The sequence below is a fragment of the Symphodus melops genome (genome assembly GCF_947650265.1).
Source record: "Symphodus melops genome assembly, chromosome: 4".
In the NCBI taxonomy this organism is placed as follows: domain Eukaryota; kingdom Metazoa; phylum Chordata; class Actinopteri; order Labriformes; family Labridae; genus Symphodus; species Symphodus melops.
Genome location: NC_136694.1, coordinates 28,387,575 through 28,410,485, shown reverse-complemented (window position 1 = coordinate 28,410,485; position 22,911 = coordinate 28,387,575). Strand labels below are relative to the sequence as shown.

General features: G+C 43.3%; 1 protein-coding gene across 6 annotated transcripts; it reads left to right on the top strand.

The window, feature by feature from the left end:
• Nucleotides 1-712: 712 nt before the first annotated feature.
• On the top strand, nt 713-22,287 carry cpne1 (copine I). 6 transcript variants are annotated; one of them, XM_079341429.1, is made up of 17 exons: nt 713-866; nt 4,654-4,720; nt 15,612-15,740; nt 15,832-16,011; nt 16,674-16,748; nt 16,984-17,055; nt 17,306-17,389; nt 17,806-17,895; nt 17,978-18,076; nt 18,166-18,252; nt 18,465-18,524; nt 18,752-18,885; nt 19,011-19,065; nt 19,246-19,300; nt 19,406-19,539; nt 19,640-19,876; nt 20,046-22,287. In XM_079341429.1, exons 1-17 carry the CDS (start codon nt 718-720, stop codon nt 20,160-20,162), a joined length of 1,824 nt encoding a protein of 607 aa, XP_079197555.1. In that variant the 5' UTR covers nt 713-717; the 3' UTR covers nt 20,163-22,287. The 6 variants fall into 6 exon arrangements, with proteins under 6 accessions (XP_079197555.1, XP_079197556.1, XP_079197553.1 ...); XM_079341430.1 differs by lacking the exon at nt 4,654-4,720 and having other exon boundaries at nt 773-866; XM_079341432.1 differs by lacking the exons at nt 713-866; nt 4,654-4,720 and adding an exon at nt 6,172-6,235.
• Nucleotides 22,288-22,911: the final 624 nt, after the last annotated feature.

Below are 22,911 nucleotides of genomic sequence, written 5' to 3'. Positions count from 1 at the left end.
CAAGCTGACAGCCTGGGTTCAAGTCTTGCATGTCATTCCTCACTCTCTCTCCAACGACCCCAGTTTTAATGTAAACTATTTATATCATACACAACATAATATATAACTTTACAATACAAATTAGTACAGAACAAACAGCAGGATATGTCAGTGCATTTAGTAAAAAAGCTTAGATCTGTTGTCATCTATCCCTTGCTGGTGATCAAACCCAGCTAATCAGCCAAACAGGATGCACTCTTCTGGGAAGGCTTTCTAACACATTTTGGAGCCTGGCTTGTTTGTTCCCACTCAGCCAAAAGAGCATTAGTGAGGTTCATCGGCACAGTTTGGTGTTAAGCCCCATGCAGCTCACAGTTGTGTTAAAGCCACAGCTGCTGGAAGGGATGCAAGCTGAGGTCAGGGATTTACTGTGATGTAAAACAATCTCAAAGTTCAACATTATCCAGGTTTTTATATGAATTATTCAGAAGAAATGTATTTTACGTTATCTATCTATCTATCTATCTATCTATCTATCTATCTATCTATCTATCTATCTATCTATCTATCTATCTATCTATCTATCTATCTATCTATCTATCTATCTATCTATCTATCTATCTATCTATCTATCTATCTATCTATCTATCTATCTATCTATCTATCTATCTATCTATCTATCTATCTATCTATCTATCTATCTCAACCGCCGGTAGGGGGCGTTGTTGCTCTGAATTCATGCACGCAAACTCGCAGGTCTCGCGATTACATGTGGTCTCGCGGTGTTTTGCGCCGACATTTCGTGCCGCGGCAGCCAGCAGAGGGACGGGAGAAGAGCTCGGTGTGCGAGCTAAAAAACACTCAGACCTTTTTGTTGAAATTTCTCGGTAAGAATCCAGCGGCGGCAGACTGCTCAGTTATGCACTCACACAACGAGTTAGGTGCCGCTTGAAAAGCTCGCATCTTTCTCCGCTTCAACACACACACACAAAGCGAAGGCTAGCTGCCAGCTAGGTGGCTAAAGAAGCTAACGAGTTAGCTTGTAGCTAAGCGTAGCTTCGTCCATTATTTCTGCTGGGGTCTGACTAGTTAAACGGGACTTTGATGAGCTCGCTTGAAAGGCATATTGTCGGCCATTATATAAAATACAGCCACTGTTTGCTAATCGTTCGGGCATGGTTTTATTTTGCGTTTTTTAAATGTTGACTTGTAGCTTTAGCATCCTTCCCTTTGAGCTACATCAAGCTAAGCTAACCGTCACAAACAATCGATATTTTTGTTGCCAATTTATTAACTATACGGGTTAAAGAGGATGATGTGTTTGAGCTCTAATTGCCGATGTTAGGCTCACTTTTTGTCGTTTATTTTCAAACGGTTGCTACCCCCAATGATGGTCCGCAGCGACAAGCCCCGCCCACTCATCTGACGTCACAGTCATTAATTACAGTGTGGTTTAAAGATCAGTGTTTTAAGAGTTTACTGACTTGTCCTTTTCTTGTATTGGTTCTGCAAATGAAATGATTGTTTGTTTTTTTGCTTTTCAAACCTGCAAAATTTAACTTTGGTAGAAATGACATTAAATGGACATCTTTCTATTCGATTTTTCACAATTAATCTATAATTGTGAAAACAATTAATAATAATAATTGTTAATCTATAATTAAACTTTTTTAGGTCCTGTGTTCCAGGGACCCTTTTTTTGTCTGAATAAAGCTTGTGTATTCAGTTTATAAAATATAGCATAGAATTGTTTAAATTATCCAACTTTCAAATATTACCACCAAATCTATGTAGTGCACCTTTTAAATTTGGAAGAAACCAGCTGAGTCAGCACTGCAATGTTGCATGAAAGATTGCCTTGACAATTATAGTGAATAATAATAATGGGTATAAACATATTGAAAGTCAAACTAGCAACAACAAGGGTGATATATTGAACACTGCAGATGTGTAATTAATGATAGCCGACACATGATGATCAAAGTGAACGTTTTGACACCATCACAGTTCGGAAAGTTGAAACTGATGATTCTTTTCTGTTTGGAAAATGTCCAGGCTGTGCCATCACTTTGTGGCAATAGTTGTAAAGTCCATGCACGATAAAAGAAAATATCATCTGAGTTGTGTAAAGAATTTGAGTTTGAATGAACTTGTTCCATCAATCAAATACTAAGTGCCCCAGACCATGTATAGTGTCATTACTTTGAATATTCATCTATCATCCATACATGTCTATGGCATATTAACACAGATTTAAAAAAAAAAAAAAAATCGACAATAGCTTGTAAGGGTTTCTGTTATTTCATCTATAACTCAAGCTAAATGTTAGCTTCTGGTGGATAATTTCAATATTGGCAACCTAATATAAACTGGCAGTGCATGGGCATGTGATTGTGTTGGTTTCACAATAGAGGGGGGGTTAATATTTTAAAATAGGTGGAGCGGTCAAGGTCTTGATTCCAGTAAAAGGTTTGGTAAACGCTGTGTGGTCCAGGTCATGACAGATCCGGTCTGATTCCCCTGTTTGTTGAGGTTGGATGTCAGAGTTGGTTCTTGTGTGGAGATTTCTTATTTTTTTTGCCCTGAAAATGTGTTTGAGTTTATCATTGACTGGAAATCTACTTTCCCTGTTCAGCTCCCTTCTTGTTGCTGTTTTGAGGTGAATTTTAACATGGATGTTTCTACATTACAGCGTTGAATCATGTCAGTGTTTACGCTCTTTGTCCTGAGATTGCCATGTTTGATTTTCTCTCTGGTTTTCTACCTAAATATGTTGTGTATCTTCTGCTTGTTTTGGGTTTCTTCTCTTTTAATGATTGCGCCTTGAAGCTTCAGGTTGAACCTTTCAACCAAACTCTGGACCCTCTGGTTTCTCTCACAAATTATTGGCTGCTGTTTCCTCTCTGGCTCTGTTTATCCTTTTTGCTCTTGTTTGTGTTTCACCCAGAAGTAACAGGTCAAGCTGAAGTCCATCAAAAAGCCAATCTTGGAAGAATGGTTTGATGAGTTGTCAATCAAATGTCAGTGTTAGTGGGAATTGTCATTGCTGAGACACTGAAATCATTTCCGCTATTGATGAAGCTTTGCATCTTGTTGAATGCTGTGGTAGCAGCTGCACCCCGGTATTGTATGCATTTTTAACAAGCTACTTGTATGAGTTGCACAGTAATGAAATATGGAGTTGAGTGTCAAGTGAGATGTCCATTGTGGAGATATGTATGGGCTTTAACTAGAGCCTAATTGATCCATCTGCTGACCGATGTTTCCAGGGAAGACACGGGCCTGTCTTTGAAATATGCACGTTTTCTGTTTCCGGCCGAAATAAAAAGTTGTGTAAAGATGATAGTCGACAGGAAAGCTAAGAGGATGATTTTGGAATTGTGTGATCATGTTACTTATTCTGTAGAGACTCCATATTTTAAAATAGCGTCAGCACTCTGCAGAACATTTACACAGGATATCACAGCTTGGTGAGAAGAGTTAACTTTGGAATTGGCTTGCTTAGTATTCTTTCATTAAGTCACTTTTTACACCTTCTGAGTACATTTGCAGTGTCAAGTGTATACTAAACACTGCAGAGTGTATACTCAATTTTTGCAGTTTAAGGACTTATTGACGAGGAACGTTTCGAGCCAACAAGCATTTCCTCAGACTCGCGCTTCTCTTTCTCCATTTCTATTTCTGGGTAATTGACCCTCAAAAACTGCTATCTGTGTTTGGCCAAACATCCCATAAAAGCCAAGCTCTAGTTTTTTCCCGTTCCTGGACCATGGTTTGTTAAAGCACTGAAACTGGAAAATGTGTCTCAGTACTGAGAAACGTTTGGGAAGCAGGGGATGCATTGGTCTTCTTATTGTTGTCTCAGTTGGACATGTTTTTGTCAGTGAATGTTTCACTGCTCTTCTCCTCCTGTTTGTTCTCTCTTCTGATCAGCTGCTGTTTGGTGCTGTGTTGTCTTATCAGTTGCTGATGTTGCTCTGGTTGATGTAATGCTAATGTTGTGCTGGATGACATTATGCTAATTTTTGCGCTTGTTTACCTGTATCTGAAATTGCTTTTCTTTAAATGATGTTCTCTTTGCTCTGGTTGAAACCACACTGCTGTTGCTTCTGTAAAGATGATGCTGATGTGTTTTTTGATAATGTGTTGCAGATTTGCTGGTTGAAAGGTTGCTTTCTTGTTCGGCGTAATGCCGTTGTCGAAGTGCTGTCTGCAAATTTGATGCTGCTTCAGGATTAAGAAGGCTGCAGGAGCAGACCTACTCACCTTTGTGTTGCTGGCTTTCTGCCTACCAGATAGGTTCTGGGTATCATCTTGGTCTTTGCAGGGTGTTGTTGGTTGGTTGCTTGGTAGTTCACTCAGCTTGCAAGTTTGAGTCTAGTCTGCATTTGTTCCACCCTTGGCTTGTAAAGTCTCTTGTTGGTGTTGAGATATTTAGATCAAGAATTGTCTTTAATTGTTGAAGAAACATTTTAGTTCGGCCAATTCACACATCACCCTATGCCTTATAAACACAATATCTTTTGAATGTGCATAAGAGCCCGTTGCTGACAGGATGAAGTATAACCTACCGACTGCTGAAAATACCAAACCTTTATGTAAACATTAAACTTTTGTTTGACTATGACGTTGAATACATCCATGAATTTCCATGTTTTCTGACCCTTTCACCAGGTTTGAGTATCCCGCAGAACTCTTCTGTCTGTTTAACAGGAAAACTATACAGAGCTTAGTTGCATTGGTGAGTTGCAAGTTGCATGAGATTCATCAAGCTGTTCTTCAATATCTCTGTACCGCATGGTAGACAGTAGTGGTAATTTTAAAGAAACAAGTTTGGGGCTGATACACAGACTGATTCTTGGGAGATTTAAAGTTTTAGTTATCTTCCTGCAAATAAGGTTGCATATTTATTTGCATACTGAATGATTGAATTTCCAAGAAAATAAGTTGCATCAAAAAGTTCATTGTGTAGACTAGCAGAAGGCTGAGCTGTTTGAGTGACACTCACAAGGAAAGTGATTTAACATCATTCGGTTTGTCTGCATCAACTCTAAAACCTTCTGAGCGAATAAAAAAAAAACGGTGCGAGTTTTCAGTCACATCATGTGGACTCGATTTTGGAGGATTTTTGGGCCATGTACCTGCCCATGGTGCATGCTTGCATGCTAACTTAAAAAGATAAGGAAAACTAATGAGTTTAGCTAGCTAACACTCTCGTTCAGATTCAGCCAAAAATAAGACATTTGAATCCCATATTACCTTGCGTGCGTGTTTATGAAAGTGTGAATGTGTGTGAGCCTTCGTACATGTATATACAGCAGGTGACAAATTAAAGGAAAAACCTGATCATTGGCCCGACACTGAGGGCATGTGGTCACTTTGCCATACTGATTTTGCTGTGCGTCACTTTGCAAGAAGGGTTACCACCAACCAATACAATGTCTTGGTTGATCAAATTTATACTTTGATGAAAAATGTGAATCCCGATGTTAGTTGTTTCTCCAGGATGACGATACCCGATTCATTTGAACAAGGGGTCACTGAACGGTTTGCTGATTGAAGAATACTCAGGAGATCTTTTTGGCAGTGCTGTCGAAACAATCAACAAATTACGTGTTGGTTTTTCCTCTTATTAGTCACCCGTCTTTATATAATAAGTTGATTTAAAAGAAGTGCCATTCCTGTATGATTTGCTGTCTATTTTTTTCAGCCGTTGGAAATTAACAGTGGAGCTGTGTTAGTGCTTCAGAGTTCCTCTGTTGGTGCTAAACAAAGTCTTGACTATCAGCATGATCTTATTATTTTGAAACACTTGAAGCAAGATTATGACACTTATTAAAACTGCAGATGGATGAGAGCTTTGTTAGTTGTTAGACAATTTTCATGCAAATTGTTTCAACCAAAAACCTTTCAAAACACCTCTGGTTTTCAAATGTCAGGACCCACAAAGTTTAACTGTGGTTTTTTGGTTATTCTTAAGAAACTGAGTACAACTACTCTGTGTCTAGTCTTTATTAGACTCTAAAGTCAAATGTGAGTGTCCTGAGGAAACATCTGGAAACCACTGGTCCTCCTTTTCTGCTTTTCATCTGATGGAAGTGTTACTTTCTCCCCAGGTTGTAGGGCTGTTGTTTTGCAGTCAGTATGGCGGTAGTCATCAGGCTGCAGGGTCTGCCCATAGTGGCCGGCACCATGGACATCAGACACTTCTTCTCTGGCCTCACCATCCCTGACGGGGGAGTGCACATTGTAGGTGGTGAGCATGGCGAAGCCTTCATCGTCTTTGCCACCGATGAGGATGCTCGGCTGGGGATGATGCGTACGGGTGGGTCCATCAAGGGCTCCAAGGTGTCACTGTTGCTTAGCAGCAAGACTGAAATGCAGAACATGATCGAGCTCAGTCGTCGAAGGTTTGAGGCCGGTGCAGGTGCTGAAACAGCTGCACCTACAGCAGGGAATGTAAATCGTCAGGCAGCCACTCCCATACCCACAGTACAGCAAGGGGCAGGGGGGAGAAGTGGCGGTCATGGAAATCAGGGTTTCGGTAACCCTTCCGCCTCAGTGACATCAGCAAGCTCATCTCAGGAGCCACCAAGCATCAAGACAATGGCCAGTGTGGTGCCTAGCTTTCCCAACAGCTACAGCTCTGCCCCTACAATCACCACAGCCCTTGCATCGCTCAATGCAGGACCACCACCTATCCCTCCACTTCCAAGCATGCCTTCCATGCCCCCAATGCCTACACTACCCACCATTCCTGTTCCTCCTCCGGTGTCCTCCCTCCCCCCTGTACCAACTGTCTCCCAACTGTCCCAGGGACCTCCAATGCCTCCGATGTCCCATCTCCAACACATGTCCTCTATGCCTCCCTTCAACCCTTCCCTACCTCCACCAGGTGGTCTAGGCTCAGGCCTCCCTCTTGGAACGCCAAACCCCATGCTATTTAATCCTCTCTCCCCCCTAGCCTCTCTTGGCCTCCAGGCCCACATGAAGGCCGCTGCTGCGGCTGCAGCAGGTGGAGCAGGCAATCCTGATGAGTTGTTTGTCCTTCTGCAGAACCTCCCATTCTCCTGCTCAGAGGTGGAGGTGAGAGCTTTTTTCCGGGGTCTTGGGGTCGATGGGGTTCGTCTGATGAGAGACGGACAGGGCCGGCCTACTGGAAGGGCTATGGTCAAGTTCTTCTCTCCCCAGGAATGTTTTGAAGCTGTAAAACGTGGAGGGGGCATGATGGGCCAAAGGTTTATTGAAATAACCCCAGGCTCTGAAAGACAATGGGCAGGTCTAAATGACATGGCAACAGGTCTTGCTATTCACAATAGCGGCAAATCTAATAACGACCAACTCGACCAGCAGCACCGTCGAGGTAATCCTGGGTCAGGGACAGGCGGTCGGGAACAGCGAGGAAGATCTCGGTCTCCCCATCGGCAAGAGTTCTGCGTCTACTTAAAAGGCCTTCCCTACGAAGCAGACAAAAAACAGATAAAAGAGTTCTTTGGCAATTTAGCAATAATAGAGGACAGTGTCTACATTGCCTACGGGCCAAATGGACGTGCCACAGGAGAAGGCTTCCTCGAGTTCAAAACGGAACAGGACTACAAGACCGCTCTCGGTGCTCACATGCAATACATGGGCACTCGCTTCATCCAGGTCCATCCAATAGGCCGGAAAGGAATGCTTGAGAAGATCGACATGATTCGCAAACGTGAAGCAGCACAGGGTGAAGGCAAGAATCAGGATGGATCAAAATCTCCCAGGAATTGTGCCCACATTACCAACATACCTTACAATGTGTCCAAGAAGGATGTCCGAGCATTCTTGGAGGGTGTGGGGCTCTATGAGGACACCCTAAAGGTTCTGACAGATAGCCATGGTAATGGGTTAGGGCAGGCCATCTTCCAGCTACGGACTGAGGAAGATGCACGCAAAGCTGAAAGACTCCACCGCCAAAAACTCAATGGACGTGATGCCTTTGTCCACCTTGTGACTTTTGAGCAGATGAAGGAAATTGAGAGGAATCCTCCTCCCCAGAATAAGAGAGGCCAACGCAACCAGAGCCATTTAAACCAAAATCAGAACCAGCATCAGCAAGCTCAGCCCAGTCCCCAGCAGCCCCACATTAACCCTTTTGCAGGGATGGGAGACGAGTTTAACTTTCTCAGAAACACCATGGGGAATCTCAACAGTGCACCCTTCGTGACTCCATTCTCAGCCCCAGGGAACGGATTGGCGGGCCCACCTCCTCTTCCTCCTCTGGCGGCAGGGTTAGGGGACGTTAATCTGGGAGTGGCTCCACCACTTGTTGCTGGTCTTCCTGGAGCTCCTATATTGGAGCCTCCCGGCTTTCGACCTGGAGCGCCAGGAGGTTCCCCATTTGGCCAGGATGGCCTGAGAGGATTAGTGCCCTTTGAAAGTGCAAACAGAAAAGGAGGCGGGGGAGGACAGAACCGGGGAGGAGGGGCCAACAACAACCAAGGGCATCCAGGGGCTGGGGCTACTGCGGGTCAGCAGGTTTTTACACCAGGAGCTGATGGTCTCCGCAACCAGCCCAACCCTGGAGGAGCTAACAATGCAAATGGTCAACGGGGCGCCTCTGGCCCAACAATCGTTAAGCTACAGAACATGCCATTCACTGTAACAGTAGATGAGATAATGGACTTCTTCTATGGCTACCAGGTCTTGCCAGGCTCCGTCTGCCTGCAGTTTAGTGAGAAAGGCCTGCCGACTGGTGAGGCTATGGTGGCCTTTCAAAACCATGAGGAGGCCTCTGCTGCAGTCATGGACCTCAATGACCGACCTATTGGTGCACGTAAGGTCAAGATAAGCCTTGGTTAAATCCCTGCCCCCCCAAAAAAGAACTTGACTGTACATAAAAGATGTTACGCCGCACACCTTCACCGACTATCCTGGGGCAACAAACCCAACCCTGATCTGGACTTAAACTCCGCTACAAGCAGATACGTTTAAAACTTGTCCTCGCTAATGACTGTCCGTCGTTACTAAACCTCCCTCCGTTATAGTATTGGCAGGTAAGACTCGCCCCCTACAGCCTGTTCAATAGAAAGACGTTGATCCAGGCGTTGTGCTTTTCTGCAGAGCCTCTACAGACTGGTTGCACAAAATGTTGTGGCTGAATTTGTGTTTCTTTCACGAAGCTTTCTTTCTATACGTACCCAGAGCGGACACACTGAACGTCTATCTTTTTGCTGTGGTAAAACGATGCTCCTGAAAGACCTCGTTGCTGTATGTGCTTTATACCCTGCGCTGCTGTGGTTTATGGTTGTATCTTAACATGCTCTGTTGCTTTGGGTAAATACTGTTAAAGCCACAGAAAGTTGCCACGGTAAAAATGTTCATGCTCTGTTGTTGTTGCTTTGTTGAGATTTGTTGCAATGTTTCAATCTTTAAACGCTCTTTGGCTACGGTGACGTCTGTTGCTATGTTTGTACATTTTTCAAGCACAATGAAATGTTGTCTCTCTGTTCTTGCTCTAAAAGTCTTCAGATAAATTGTTGCTATGGTAAAAATTATGCTAAAAAGCTGTGTTCATAAACAAATGTTTGTGCTCTGTGACTACGGTAAACATGCCCTGTGTTTATGAGAAAAAAAAGATATTGCTCTCACTCAAGTATTACACACTATTGCTAGAGTAAACTATCAATGCCATTGTATGTTGCAGAAACGCTTTTGTTGCTCTGTGGAGGATGGGAGATGGACAGATCGCTGACGCGAATTTTTTTTATTTCGAAATTAATTTTTGGCTGTTGAATCTTTTTTTCTGTCACATTTTTTGATGTTGCTGTGTTCTAACAATGCTGCCCCCCCCCTCTCTCTCTCTCTTGCTCGCTCTCTCTCTCCCTCCCCCCCTCACAGATCATGCTAAATTGTTGTTTTGACTGTAGAAGGCTGAGATAAAGTCAATAGTGTTTTTAGTTTTGTAGATTTCTGTTGTATCTTTGATGATCATGTTTTGGCTTTTTCCACTTCTCGAAACTTAATTTTTTTGTTTCTACTGTCAGTGTGAACATACTTGTATGAACGTATTACCATACATGATGTGGGGTCTCCTCTGCTTTTTGGCTAATAAAAGGACATTCCTGATGCTCACCTGCAATCAGCTTTTTCTGAGTGTCTGCTTTTCCCTCTTCGATGATGCTAATTCATCTGTTTGATGGATTCATTTGAGTTTCTTAATCGTTGGTCTAAACCACAGATTTTATCACTGAAATTACCACCTCAGCTGTTGGCTATACCCAGTGTTAATGTTGGGCAACCAACGTTTTTTTTTTTCTCCTATGAACACGACAGCTGTTGTCAGATGGGGACACACTTAATAAAAAGAATTGACCACCTTCATTGTAAATCTATGAAGAGAGATATCAGGTAATCTGTTGTTAGGGCTGAGTTTATTCAAACTGATTTGAATTCAACATGGATCAATATCCTTTGATTTCAATGTAATAACACACAGATGAATATAATATTACAGTCCATTCTGATACAGTATGGCAGCACCTCCACAGGAGTTTGGCTTCATTACAAAGGAAATATTCAATTTCAGTATTTTACTCATCCTTAGCCGTTAATAGTAAAGCAAGTTAAAGTGAACATTAACTGGCATCTCATTTGACCAATGAGGACGCTTCATTTACTGCTCCAAGGCTTCTGTAGCCAATGAGGGCCGGATTGGAATTGGGACTCTCTCTCTCTCTCCTCCATGGTCGGCACCACACATGATACCATCAGTGTTAAGCTGTCTCGTCACTTTGGAGAGTCCGGAGCAAATGGAAGTCCGCTGACTTGAGTTGGTAGAAAACATGAAAGTGATGTTGACAGAAAAAGAAGAAACCAAATTTACTGAAAGTTAAATGTTTCATTAATAATGTTCATATGAACATCCGTGTTAATTAACGCAGAGCATTCATGATTAATATTCATGGATGTGTACTCAGTTCCAATGCCTGTCCTATAATTTCACACATCTAGATTGAGCATCTTTTCCGTTGCCATAGCAACTTAAAATCCAAACTTTTACTGTAGTTTTTCTGCGTTCTTCAGTCTGATGATCCCTTCATGTTTTGCCATTACAGCCTCAGGAGAGAGCAGCTTTTACTGGTACAAAAATAAGCAGCCACCTCCACAGTGATGCTAACATCTAGGCTAGTGCAAAGCTACGTGGCTAAAGGCCTAACAGTGAGTCAACATACTCAAATTCATTCAGCTGTATTTACTGTACTTTTGGAGCCCATAGATATTCAGCATCCAACACGGTTCATGCTGGAGCCGAGAGCTACAGGAGTTTCTGAAACATGTTTGACCCGACTCAGTGAATGGAGCGGTATGATGAGGTAAAACAGGTTTTTTCTGAGCACCAGCACCTTTTCTTCTTAGTGCACAAACGCTTCACACAGTAAGCATTTCCTTGTGGGGAAAAAAACAGAGGGCCAAATGTCTTGAGGTAAAGATTTTTCGATCAGGGTTCCTCAACATTATTTCGTTAAATCTCATTATTCAGCACAGCATCTTGTAAAGGTTGCTCTGTTGGCTGATGACACAGGCGGTCTCTCTTTCATGAGGTTTGTTATATTGCACGTAACTAGCAGAGGGCATCCGTGGAATTAGTTTTGTCTGAATGAGACTGCTGCTGCTGCTGCTTTCAGGAAGTGGTTGCCCTCAATGTGTTACGCTGTTTGAAGCTGTGTCTGTGTGTGTGTGTAAGAATTAGATGTATAGACCTGAATAAAATGAAGTGAAACACTGTCGAGATGAGTGACTGATGGTCAAACGTTGTGAGGTTGGCGTCGTGTGTGCAGAAAAATGTGCTGGGAAAGAAAAGGAGCATCCCTGTTGATGGACTTGTCGTCTTCAAAGGATGTGAGTCTGAATAGTCTGTGTGTGTGTGTGTGTGTGTGTGTGTGTGTGTGTCTGTGGGTGTAAAAATGATCATTGAGCAGTTGGCACTGAGCTGTCTGTTATTTACTTGCTGAAGTTGCCCCCCCCTCCCCTCCTTCCAGCTGATCAATAGACAAACAGAGAAGGCGAGACCTGCAGGTGAGTGACGAAAATGATCCATAAAAACACAAAATGAGTCAATTAAAAGATAAATGAGACGTTACATTTAAGGTTAGTCTTAACTTAAGCCTCCAAAAATCATAAATTGTATACGAGTGATGAATAGAAACGAGGTGTTTACATGAAGAGGATAATTAATGCACAGCGCATTCTAGCTGATGCATGGTCGTCAATGTCAGATGACCTGTAGATGCTGTATGGTGGCCAGTATATTGTGAGGTGGAGCCATGAAGATTAGGACCGAGCTATTAAAATCCTGAGTCATGAATTAGTGAGCTCCCTCCCTACAGCTGAGAGTCAGGTCGAAGCAAATCAGCCAGTCCGCACTGATCCAAAACCATTATATAACATCCTCCAAATAAATAGATTTGTTTCTACAGAAGCCCTGACAGGAAGCCTATCCGTGCATTTTATTTTACTCCGTCTATATTCTCTTGATAAACACAGTTTGTTAGTTTTCTTGAGATCTGGATAACGTTGCTAGTTTTGCCCGTTTACTTAAAATCTCCAGACAGGAAGTCGTTGCTGCAGGGAAAAGCAGGATTGTTATCCAGAGATGCCAAGAAGTTCAGATCTTTAGAAAACAATGACAATCCACAGGGTGCAATAAATCAGAGTAAAATAAAATGGATGGATGTTTGTCCACTCCGTGCTTCCGTAGGTATTTGAAGCGCAACAGTGTTAGTCATTTAAACAGAAGAAGAAAAACTAGAAATGGGAAGAAATAATGAACATTCAGTTCAATCATAGGTCACTTGTTCCTCAGAGGCCAGACTTTGTGTATCTTTCCAATGTTTCTGACACTGGCGTGTGCAGTTTATTGTACCTGACCTTGTTTCAGCTCTAAACTTTTCCTTTTGTAAAAGCATTTCATGAAATTCAGTCCAACAGAAGTGAGTGAATTGGTCATGATGATGGAGACTGTGGAGGGTTGATCACCTCAGGGACAAAAGATGGACCGTCTGAGAGTGATGTGATGTGTTCAAATGAGGCAGACTGTGTGTCTGTGTGTGACTGTGGGATTTTGACGTTTTCTTTACATGCTGGTTCTTTGTGTCTGCCTTTCCCAGGACTGTGATTTTTCTATGTTGTGATCTTCCCTGTTCTTTTTCGTATTTGTGAAGCGATGGCCTGCTGTGTTTTTTACTGACTCCACTGAGAGTCTGCTGCACAGGAAGTGAAAACATACTCAAGTGTTTGTTCTCCTGAGGAGGTTTGTTTGTGCTGTGTTCATAACGTTATCTTTGCTTCTCACTTCTCCCTCCAACTTATGAAACTCCTGTTTCCTGTGACCTTCTCTGTTCTCCTCATCAGCCTGAACACAAGCCTTGAGTACTTCTTGCTTCAGCAACATAACTTCCAAATTAACTGAATGGCTTTCAACATAAAAGCACAGACATGCAAAACTGTATGATGTCTTTTGTCGGTGGATGAGGGAAGTTTAAAGTGACATTCGGATTAAGTTCATGGTTGTGGAAGTGGGACGTGTTTAAAGATAAATCAAACAAATAAATACTGTAAACCAGCAAGAACAATAAGATACGTAGATCTTGTGATATATTAATAGTCAGAATGTACAAACACTACTGCTTATGTTTGTAAATTATAATGACAGTACCTCTAAATGCTGCTTAGATTCCATTGGACGACTAAAAAAAGCGAGCTTACTGGCTTTTAGGAACACTTTTGGTCTATTTTGTTCCATATGCTTTTATTCTGAAGGCGTCGGATCAGAATCTCTGATTGTGTTGATGCTGCGGTACAGAGGTTGTGACTGACGCGCATCTTGTCCAATAAGAACGCGTGTGTGTAGCTGCCTGTCCAATCAGAGGGCGGTGTGAGTAACTGCCGCTCCCTGTTAACGCGGACAGCTAGACGGAGACAAACGGGCGTTTTCTCTCTCAGTGTCGGTTAAAAAAAAAAAGACAAACTAAATCCAGCTGCGGTAAGTCCTTTTAAAGAGCTCAACAGAGTCCTCAAGTAACGATTACTGAAGTGTTAGGTGTGTTTATTCCTGCTGAAAATGCTTCATTTCCTTTACTGTGTTAATAGTTTCCATCCGCATTGGTTTTCTTTCATGTGGTTTGAATAACGTAAAAATAAAACGCTGATGTGAGAAGGTCATTTCGAAAGTATGTTTGTCCGTGAGACAAAGAGAGGACGGAAGGACGGTAACTGTGCTGGTTTCACTGGGAACAGTGCTGGTTCAACTGGGTTTTCTACTTTTACGAGCTTTGTGAAAGTACTAACACTGTCATGCTGGTGATGCCTTCAGGTGCTGCTCGTTCAGTTCAGTACTCACACTGTCAGAATTAGCTTTATTCATCAGGTATGTTTAACACACAAGGAGTTTTAACTTCAGTAGACTGTGCTCTCTGTGTGCAATGTAATAATTAAATATTAACAATTAACTGAAAATAGAAACGTGCAAATGTGCAAGGTGTTGCCTTCAGGTGCTGCTCGGTCATTTCATTTAGATTCTTTATGGTCCCTCAGGGGGAAATTGTATTGCAGCCAGAGCACACAGAGGACAACATCCCCATTAAAAACAGAGACGTAAAAACATTACGAGAAAAAAATAAATCAGACAACATAATAAAATATAAAACCACACAATAAGATCAACACAAACCGAAATGGGAATTCCTGCCATGTTATTAAAGTGCAAAAAGAGCAAGACATGGCTCATTTGTTGTTTGACATGTTAGTGCACTCGGTAAATGAGACCTGAAGTTTTATAGTCTTCCTCAGAAGAGCTCTAAAACAATGACCTGAGGGTCAAAGGTCAAAGCTCTGCCCCTCCCCCCAGCTGTATGACTTAGTGCCAGGATGGATTCATGTTTGTACAGAATATAACAAAGAGCAGGGTGAAGACCTTGTGATAAAAGTGTTGTGAACTGGAGCAGGACAAAGTAAGTTAAGTGTGATACCTGCTGATGAGAAGTTCACTGTGTACGCGAGCACGGTCGGCCTCCTTTGCATGTGCAGCAGATAAAAACGCTCATCGAACACTAACTCAGTGTTTAGAGTTCTTCAGACACGTCGTCATGGAAACACTTCTGATGATCTTTATAAGAGGGAGGAGCTAAGAGCTCCTCGTTTCCTGTCACACTTCTACAGGAGATCGGTGTTTCTCTTGGTGTATCAATCGTCCCAATGATTTATCATTTTTCTGGGAATTGTTTGCTGACAAATGTTGCACCCAGGTTCCTCACGTCGCTGGTTTCGTGCGTGATTTGTTTCCGCTCTCGTCTTCCATCCTGTGCTGCAGATTTTTTTTTTGTCTCTCGTCTCCACCTGAGGCTGCTGATGACTCAGAAGGTGGTTTGTGTTTATTTTTGATTCTTGTCGCGTGAAGGCGACCAATCAGACTGGATGTTGAAATCACCAGGATGTGGCTGTGAACACACGCACAGTGACGTCTGACGAAAGACGATAGATGTGCTAATTCAGTACTTCCAGTTTTTTTAGTTTTCAGATGTTTTTTTCAGTAACAGCCATCAGACGGTTTTATCGTTAACGTCTCATCTTCTGATCTGTCCATCTCTCCCCCCCTTCCTCAGATGGCGGACTGCGTCTCTAAAGTGGAGCTGAGCGTCTCCTGTACTGACCTGCTGGACAAAGATGTCGGCTCAAAGTCGGATCCTCTGTGCGTGCTGCTGCAGAAGACAGGAGCAGACAGCTGGACCGAGGTAACATTCCCACAGCGACTCTTTGTACGATCGACTGTTGACGTCCTTTTTTTTTTTTAATGAACGTCCGTCCTCTTTGTGTCTCTGTCAGCTGGGTCGCACCGAGCGTTTGATGAACTCGTCCAGTCCGTCCTTCAGTCAGCGGCTCAGGCTCGATTATCACTTCGAGAGCGTTCAGAATCTGAAGCTGGGGGTCTACGACATCGACAACAAAAGCGCTGACCTGGGCGATGATGACTACCTGGGAGGGGTGGAGCTAACTCTGGGACAGGTACGCCACACAGAGACTCAGAGCAGACTTCTCTCACGGCGGGCGAAACGTACCGGAGAATGAAAAGCTTAAAAAGTTATTTGGATGTTTTTTTAGTTTTTAGGATTCCTGAACAGATTTGGTCTTTCTGTTGGTGCTTAAACCAAAAATTCATTTTATCTGCAAACACATTCTCCAGTTTAAAAGACTGAATATTAAAACAGGAAGTGTTCTTCACAAAGATTTCTGACCAGAACGAGCAGAACTCCTCAAACTGGAGGAGATGCAAACACCACAACAACAACAACAACAACAACAACAACAGAGCAACCCACTGATGAGACACACGACCAGCTACATCAAACCCAGCAACAGAACCCGACCAACATGAGAATAACAGAACTACATCATCACATCATTCACTGTTAATGATGTTGAACTCTTCAGTTGAAATGAGATTATTCTGCAGTGCTTCTGATATGTGATGTGTTAGCTCCCCCTGGTGGTCAAAGTGGGCTGATGTCATTATTATTAATATTAATATCTGAACAATCAGTTTCTACATTTTACTCGGCGCATTCTCCAGTGTTCTACTCTTACCGCTTTTTTCATCACTGATGCATGATGGGAGTGTGTTGTCATGGATACTGCCGAACACGAAGCATCTCTGTTTTGTGTTTCAGATCGTCTCCAGTAAAACTATAACCCGACCTCTGCAGCTGAAGAAAGGCAAACCTGCAGGGAAAGGAGCCATCACTGTCAGTACAGAGAGTGTGTGTGTGTGTGTGTGTGTGTGTGTGTGTGTGTGTGTGTGTTTGTGTGTGTGTGTGTGTGTGTGTGTGTGTGTGTGTGTGTGTGTGTGATGTTAAAATTATGAATTTGAGTACAGTACAATGAATCGCTATGTTGAATTATAGTTTTACATTTTATAATTCTTTGTGATGATGGAACGATATTTACATGGCAGTAATAAGTGTGTGTGTGTGTGTGCAGATCACTGCAGAGGAGATAAAGGACAACAGAGCCATTCAGTTGGAGTTGGAGGCGAGAAAGCTTGATAAGAAGGTAAATGTGCTCCTCTCCGTCTTTCTTCTTCTTCTCTTTTTAAAGATGTTGCTCATCGTGAACTCTGCGGTTAAGGCGGGCTCAAGTTTCAGCAGCTTCTTTCATTTAGTCGATGTAGGCGACGGAAACGAGGGAAGGCCGAGAAGTCAGGACTAATAAAATCCACACAAACGCAGAAGAACACAACCTTCGTCTGAGTGTGTTTAAAAAAAATAAAAATAATAATCATTTTTCACCTTTTTCCTCTCAGGATACATTTGGAAAGTCCGATCCCTTCCTGGAGATTTTTAGAAAAGGAGACGATGGAAAGTGGCAGCTGGTCCACCGAACAGAGGTACACACACACACACGCACACACACACGCTTAAATGTGCAACAAAGGGGTTATTAGACTTTAACTGTACAACTACATGATCACCAATGTTTATATTTAATTGACTAATTAGTGTTTTGTTATTCTCCTGCGTTGAGGATATTCGATCTCTTGGTGACTTTGGCTCTGTTTGATTTGAGCTGCTGCTGTTCTCAGTCACTGCACTCCGTGATGAGACGCCATGATCAGTCACTTAATGTGTAAAAACAAGAAGTCTGAACGTGTGTTTTGGGGACATGTTTGTCTTTTGCTGGGTAAGACGGCTGAAGAGAGACGGATAAGGTTGGGAGGAGAGATGGGAGGGATGAGCCGAGGTGATGGATTAGACTTTGACCTTGTTTGTCATCACGCTCTGGTTTGTGTGTGTTTTTGTTCAGGTGGTGAAAAACAATCTGAGTCCTACCTGGAAGAAGTTCTCCGTTCCTCTGCAGACGTTCTGCTGCAGCGACCTCGAGCGACCCCTGAAGGTACGTCCCACCTCAGAGCAAAACGACCAATAACAACACACGGTCAACACGGCGTGTAAGAGGAGTCCTTTGTCCTCTGCAGGTGGACTGTTCTGACCACGACAGCGATGGATCTCACGACCTGATTGGTTCTTTCACCACTAAAGTCTCTGAGCTGCAGAAAGCTGCACACGGCTCGCCGGTGAGCTCGCGGACGAGATTCAAACAGCTGAAAGGTTTCCATTTGGTTTTGTGGGCGCGTTGATGAAACGTCTGCGTGTTGCTCTCCAGGTGGAGTTCGACTGTGTCCACCCCGAGAAACAGAAGAAGAAGAAGAGCTACAAGAACTCTGGAGTCGTCTCTGTGAAGAGCTGCAAGGTGAGAGGACGCATTACCCAGAGTTCCCTGCTTTAACCACATGTTTAAAAAAACACTTCTTTCTGTCAGTAATCGCAGCTACATGTGTTCTTTCTTTTCTCTTTATGTACATTACATTTTGTTTTTGAGTTTTGTATTTTCAAGTTTGTTCGTAGATGCATTGATTACTTTGGTGTTGAAATGTGTGTGTGTGTGTGTGTGTGTGTTTGCAGCTGTTGACTCAGTACAGCTTCCTGGACTACGTGATGGGCGGCTGCCAGATCAACTTCACCGTATGTCGACATTTCTTTTAAATCTCCTTTTAACATTCAAGTTTGCAGAATTGAAATAATAATAAAAAATAAAAATAAATACGAGCTGTTTGTTTTGAAGATCCAGAAAGTGAAATATGTTCAGATGTTTAGTCAGGAGTTAAAGTGTCAATGAGGTGACCATGTTGAGTATAAAGGGAGGAGTGTATGTTCGGGCTCCGTGGATGAACGTTGTGTGAACGCTGCAGGTTGGGATCGACTTCACCGGCTCTAATGGGGATCCTCGCTCGCCAAACTCTCTCCACTACATGAGTCCAGACGGGGGGAACCAGTACCTGTCCGCTCTGTGGTCTGTGGGTCAAGTGGTCCAGGACTACGACACGTGAGTACGCACACTCAACCTCGACCTTTAGAGACTGCGAAAACACCGAACCCGAAACTGAATGGGAAAACACTTAACGGCAATTTGTTTCTTTTTGTGACTTTTTTTGTTGTTTCCTGTTTCAGGGATAAACTCTTCCCAGCGTTCGGATTTGGAGCCAAACTTCCTCCGGACTTCCAGGTCAGCCCTCGAGCCAACCAACCAACCAATCACAGCACAGCATTCCTCCAGGCTTCAGATTGTTTTACTCTTTGTCTTGATTTTGAAGAAGAAAGACGTTTCGGGTGTCGTGATTAGTTTGAATTAAACTTCCTGTCGGGATCAGAAACGTGAACTAAACTGTTGTTGTTGATCTAACAGGCTGCAAACCACGAGTTCGCCCTCAACTTCAACCCAACCAACCCCTACTGCCAAGGTACACACACACACACACACACACACACACACACACACACACACTTTGATGTGATGCTCTGTGTCCACATGTACCTGGACGAACTCTCTCGTCTCGGTCTCTCAGGTATTCAGGGGATCGTTGAAGCCTACAGGATGGTGTTGCCTCAGGTCAGACTCTCTGGACCCACAAACTTCTCTCCCATCATCAACCACGTTGCTTCCATCGCCGCTACAGCCGCTCAGACCAACGCCGCCTCTGTGAGCGCACGCACACAGTAACACATGACGAAGCCAAAAACACACACACACACACACACACACACACACACACTGAACTTCTGTTTGTGCGTCTCTGCAGCAATACTTCGTCCTCCTCATCCTCACTGACGGGGAAATCACCGACCTGGACCAGACCAGGGACGCCATCGTCAGGGCGTCGCGGCTGCCGCTGTCAATCATCATCGTGGGCGTGGGTCCGGCCGACTTTAAGGCCATGGAGCTTTTGGACGGAGACGACGGCGTGCTGAGGTCGACAGTGGGGGAGGCGGTCGCCAGAGACATCGTCCAGTTCGTCCCGTTCAGGCAGTTCAAAGATGTGAGATTCAATTTAAAAAAACTTTATTTGTCCCAGAGGGGCAATTCAAGAAACAAAGCTGAATAAAAACACAAAGTGAAACCTCCTAACATGTCACGCACTAACATGAACTCTCTCTCTCTCTCTTTTCCTTCTCTCTCTCTCTCTCTCTCTCTCTCACTCCCTCCAGGCTCCTCAAACTGCTCTGGCTCAGTCTGTCCTCGCTGAAGTTCCCACCCAGCTGGTCTCTTATTTTAAAATGAGAGGCCTGGACCCACCCAAACCACAAGCTGCCCCCAAATCCTAAACCCAGTCTCCCCCCCCCCCTTGCATGGAGCCTTAAGAGCCCAAACCAAGCACTCCCCAGACCAACCAAGATGCTTAAGGCCCACGCCCACCTCATTCCAGGATCAGACCACGCCCCCTACGCTGAGGCCACACCCACAAAGATGAACACTGCTATGAGACCAGTCTCTGATGACTCTCAGCCAATCACATCTCTGCACTGAGCTGTCAGCCAATCAGGATGCCATGAGGAACATCGCCACTTCTTTTTCTTTTTCTTTTTTTATAATCGCGCTGATTTATTCGCCAATGAAAGGAACGATTATGATGTATATTAGTATAGATTATTTTTCTGCTGCTTTCACTTTAACTATGCAAATGAAATGCGTTTACTAATGTGCCACCATCACAGAGCTACACACACACACACACACACACACACACACACACACACACACACCCAAACCCAACTCGTCACCGAGCTGATTTTAATACGATGATAAAATCATAAAAACACAGACGACACTTTAATGTAAGTAACCACACGCTGAGCGTTTCCATGGTGACGCTCTATACCATCCGTGTGTGTGTGTGTGTGTGTGTGTGTGTGGCTCTGTTCAGCTTGATTCAGGTATGAATTCTTTGCACTTTGCTCTAAATGCTGGAAACTGTTTTTTTATATGAATGATGGGATTTACTGTTGATCGTAGCTTTAACACTTTTTTTAAGCCGTTTTATGAACGTCGACGTCGCCTTTCGCTCTCTGCTGCTTCGGCCTGAATGTTCTCGGACCGCTCTGTCACTGCTCAGTGGTTTTATTAAGGCTCACAGGAAGATCTGAATTCTCCCACCGAGGATTAAAGAAGATATAAATCAGAGACTGAATGTCTTAACTGAAGGTTAAACTTTGTTGCAGGCTGCAGAGTCACTGAGTGAAGAAAAGCAAACCTGACGTGTTAAAGCAATAAAAACAAATATTTAGAAATAAAGAACCGTGCAGTGTGGTCTAAAGAGCACTCATTGGTTCAGACTATTCTCGTAGTTACGTGCCTTATTAACCTTATTAATACTCTGAAACACTTTACAAGCCTCAAAGCCAGGAGAGGAACGACGTGTCACACGAGCTGTAACAGCTTTAACGTCTTTAAGCATCGACTGAGCGTCTGTGTCATTCTCTGCTTCTGTTTCTTTCTTTTTTTTCTTGAGATACTGGAACGACCAAAAACCTCCAGACCAAAATGTCTCGCGTGCAAAATGTGTCAAAACACACGTTTACTGCTGCAAAGCCAAAATCAAGTTCTAAATGTAGATGTTTAAGCTTCTCCTGCAAACACTTTAAATCACATGTCGCCTCTCATCACCGACCCGCCCAGCTCGGGTCGCCACTTTACTGTCAGCTGTTTTATTTCTTTGTGGCCTTTTTTACATTCTGACTTTTTCTTTATATCGTTGAAGCGTCTGTCAAAAACATAAACAGTTGAAATTTGAAAACCCTCAAAGGATTAAACTAAAGATGTCTTTCCCAAGAAAGAAAGTATAAAATGCACTTTTCAGCTTCATGAAAAGTGAAATAAACGGACCAGGAATTGATTGTTTTGTTTTGTTTTGTGAAAAGCCAAACTGCAGCAGATTCTGTTTATTGAAGTTTGTCCCTGTCAGGCTGCCGTCACATCCTTTTTGCTTTTTTTTAAGTCTGTTCCAGTTGAAGGGAAGTTCTGTTTGTCGAGTTCTCTCAGCTAAAATGTCCTTTTTGTTTTTGTTGTAAGATGTTAATGATGAAGACGTGAATATCTGCATTATGACGATCACAGCTGTTTTGTCACTTTAAAAACTAACCGGCTGCAGGATCGCGTGAAGCTTCATTACTTTCCCCAAATTTACAAAAATCTTAAACCGAGAGGTTCTGCTTATCTTAAATAAAGGACTACATCTCCCATAATGCTTTGCTTCAGTGTGGCCCACAGTGATCCAAACCATGCCATGCCTTCAACTGGTCGATCCCCCAGCATGAAGCCACCAGTTCCACTGCTCAATCATCGAACTAACTTCTGTCTAACCAGTCAAATGTAACCAGTCTAACCATTAACCGCGTGCCTGTATTAGTGCCAGCTGGTAAAATCAATAAAACAACTTTGGGAAAGATGAAACGTTTGTCATTGTTTCTGGTCTGACCAATCAGCAGCTTCGTTCTTTTTGACAGCCACAGCAGGTTCTTCAAAAGGTTTTTAGTTTCCTTTCCGACACCTGGATCTGGATCTGGATCTGGATCTACATAATCCTGATCAGGATGCAGGATCTGCTGTGGATCAGTGGTCGAGTGGGTTGTCTCAGGGTTTGATCCCCCAGTTCCTGCAGCCAAATATCCGATGTGTCTCTAAATCTCTAAATTAAAAGATCACAAAAACAGAATTAGCCTAAGAGTGGAGCAAGACATCGTTCACATCGCCATGGCAACAGCCGTAACCAACGGAGTAACCTCAAACCTGTCTCCATTAGGAACAACCAAATCCTTTATTTTACCACAACCCCAATGTTTACTTTACGTGTGTGTGTGTGTGTGTGTGTGTGTGTGTGTGTGTGTGTGTGTGTGTGTGTGTGTGTGTGTGTGTGTGTGTGTGTGTGTGTGTGTGTGTGTGTGTGTGTGTGTGTGTGTGTGTGTGTGTGTGTGTATACATGTACCTGAGAGCTTGTTAAAGTGTGTGTGTGTACAGCAGTGTGTCTGTTAGGGCAGGTCCTGTCAAATGTTTGAGAAGGCAAATAGAGTTGCACAA

Coding starts and splice junctions, on each gene's coding strand:
- cpne1 (XM_079341427.1), top strand. CDS start 6,124: ATGGCGGTAGTCATCAGGCTGCAGGGTCTGCCCATAGTGGCCGGCACC.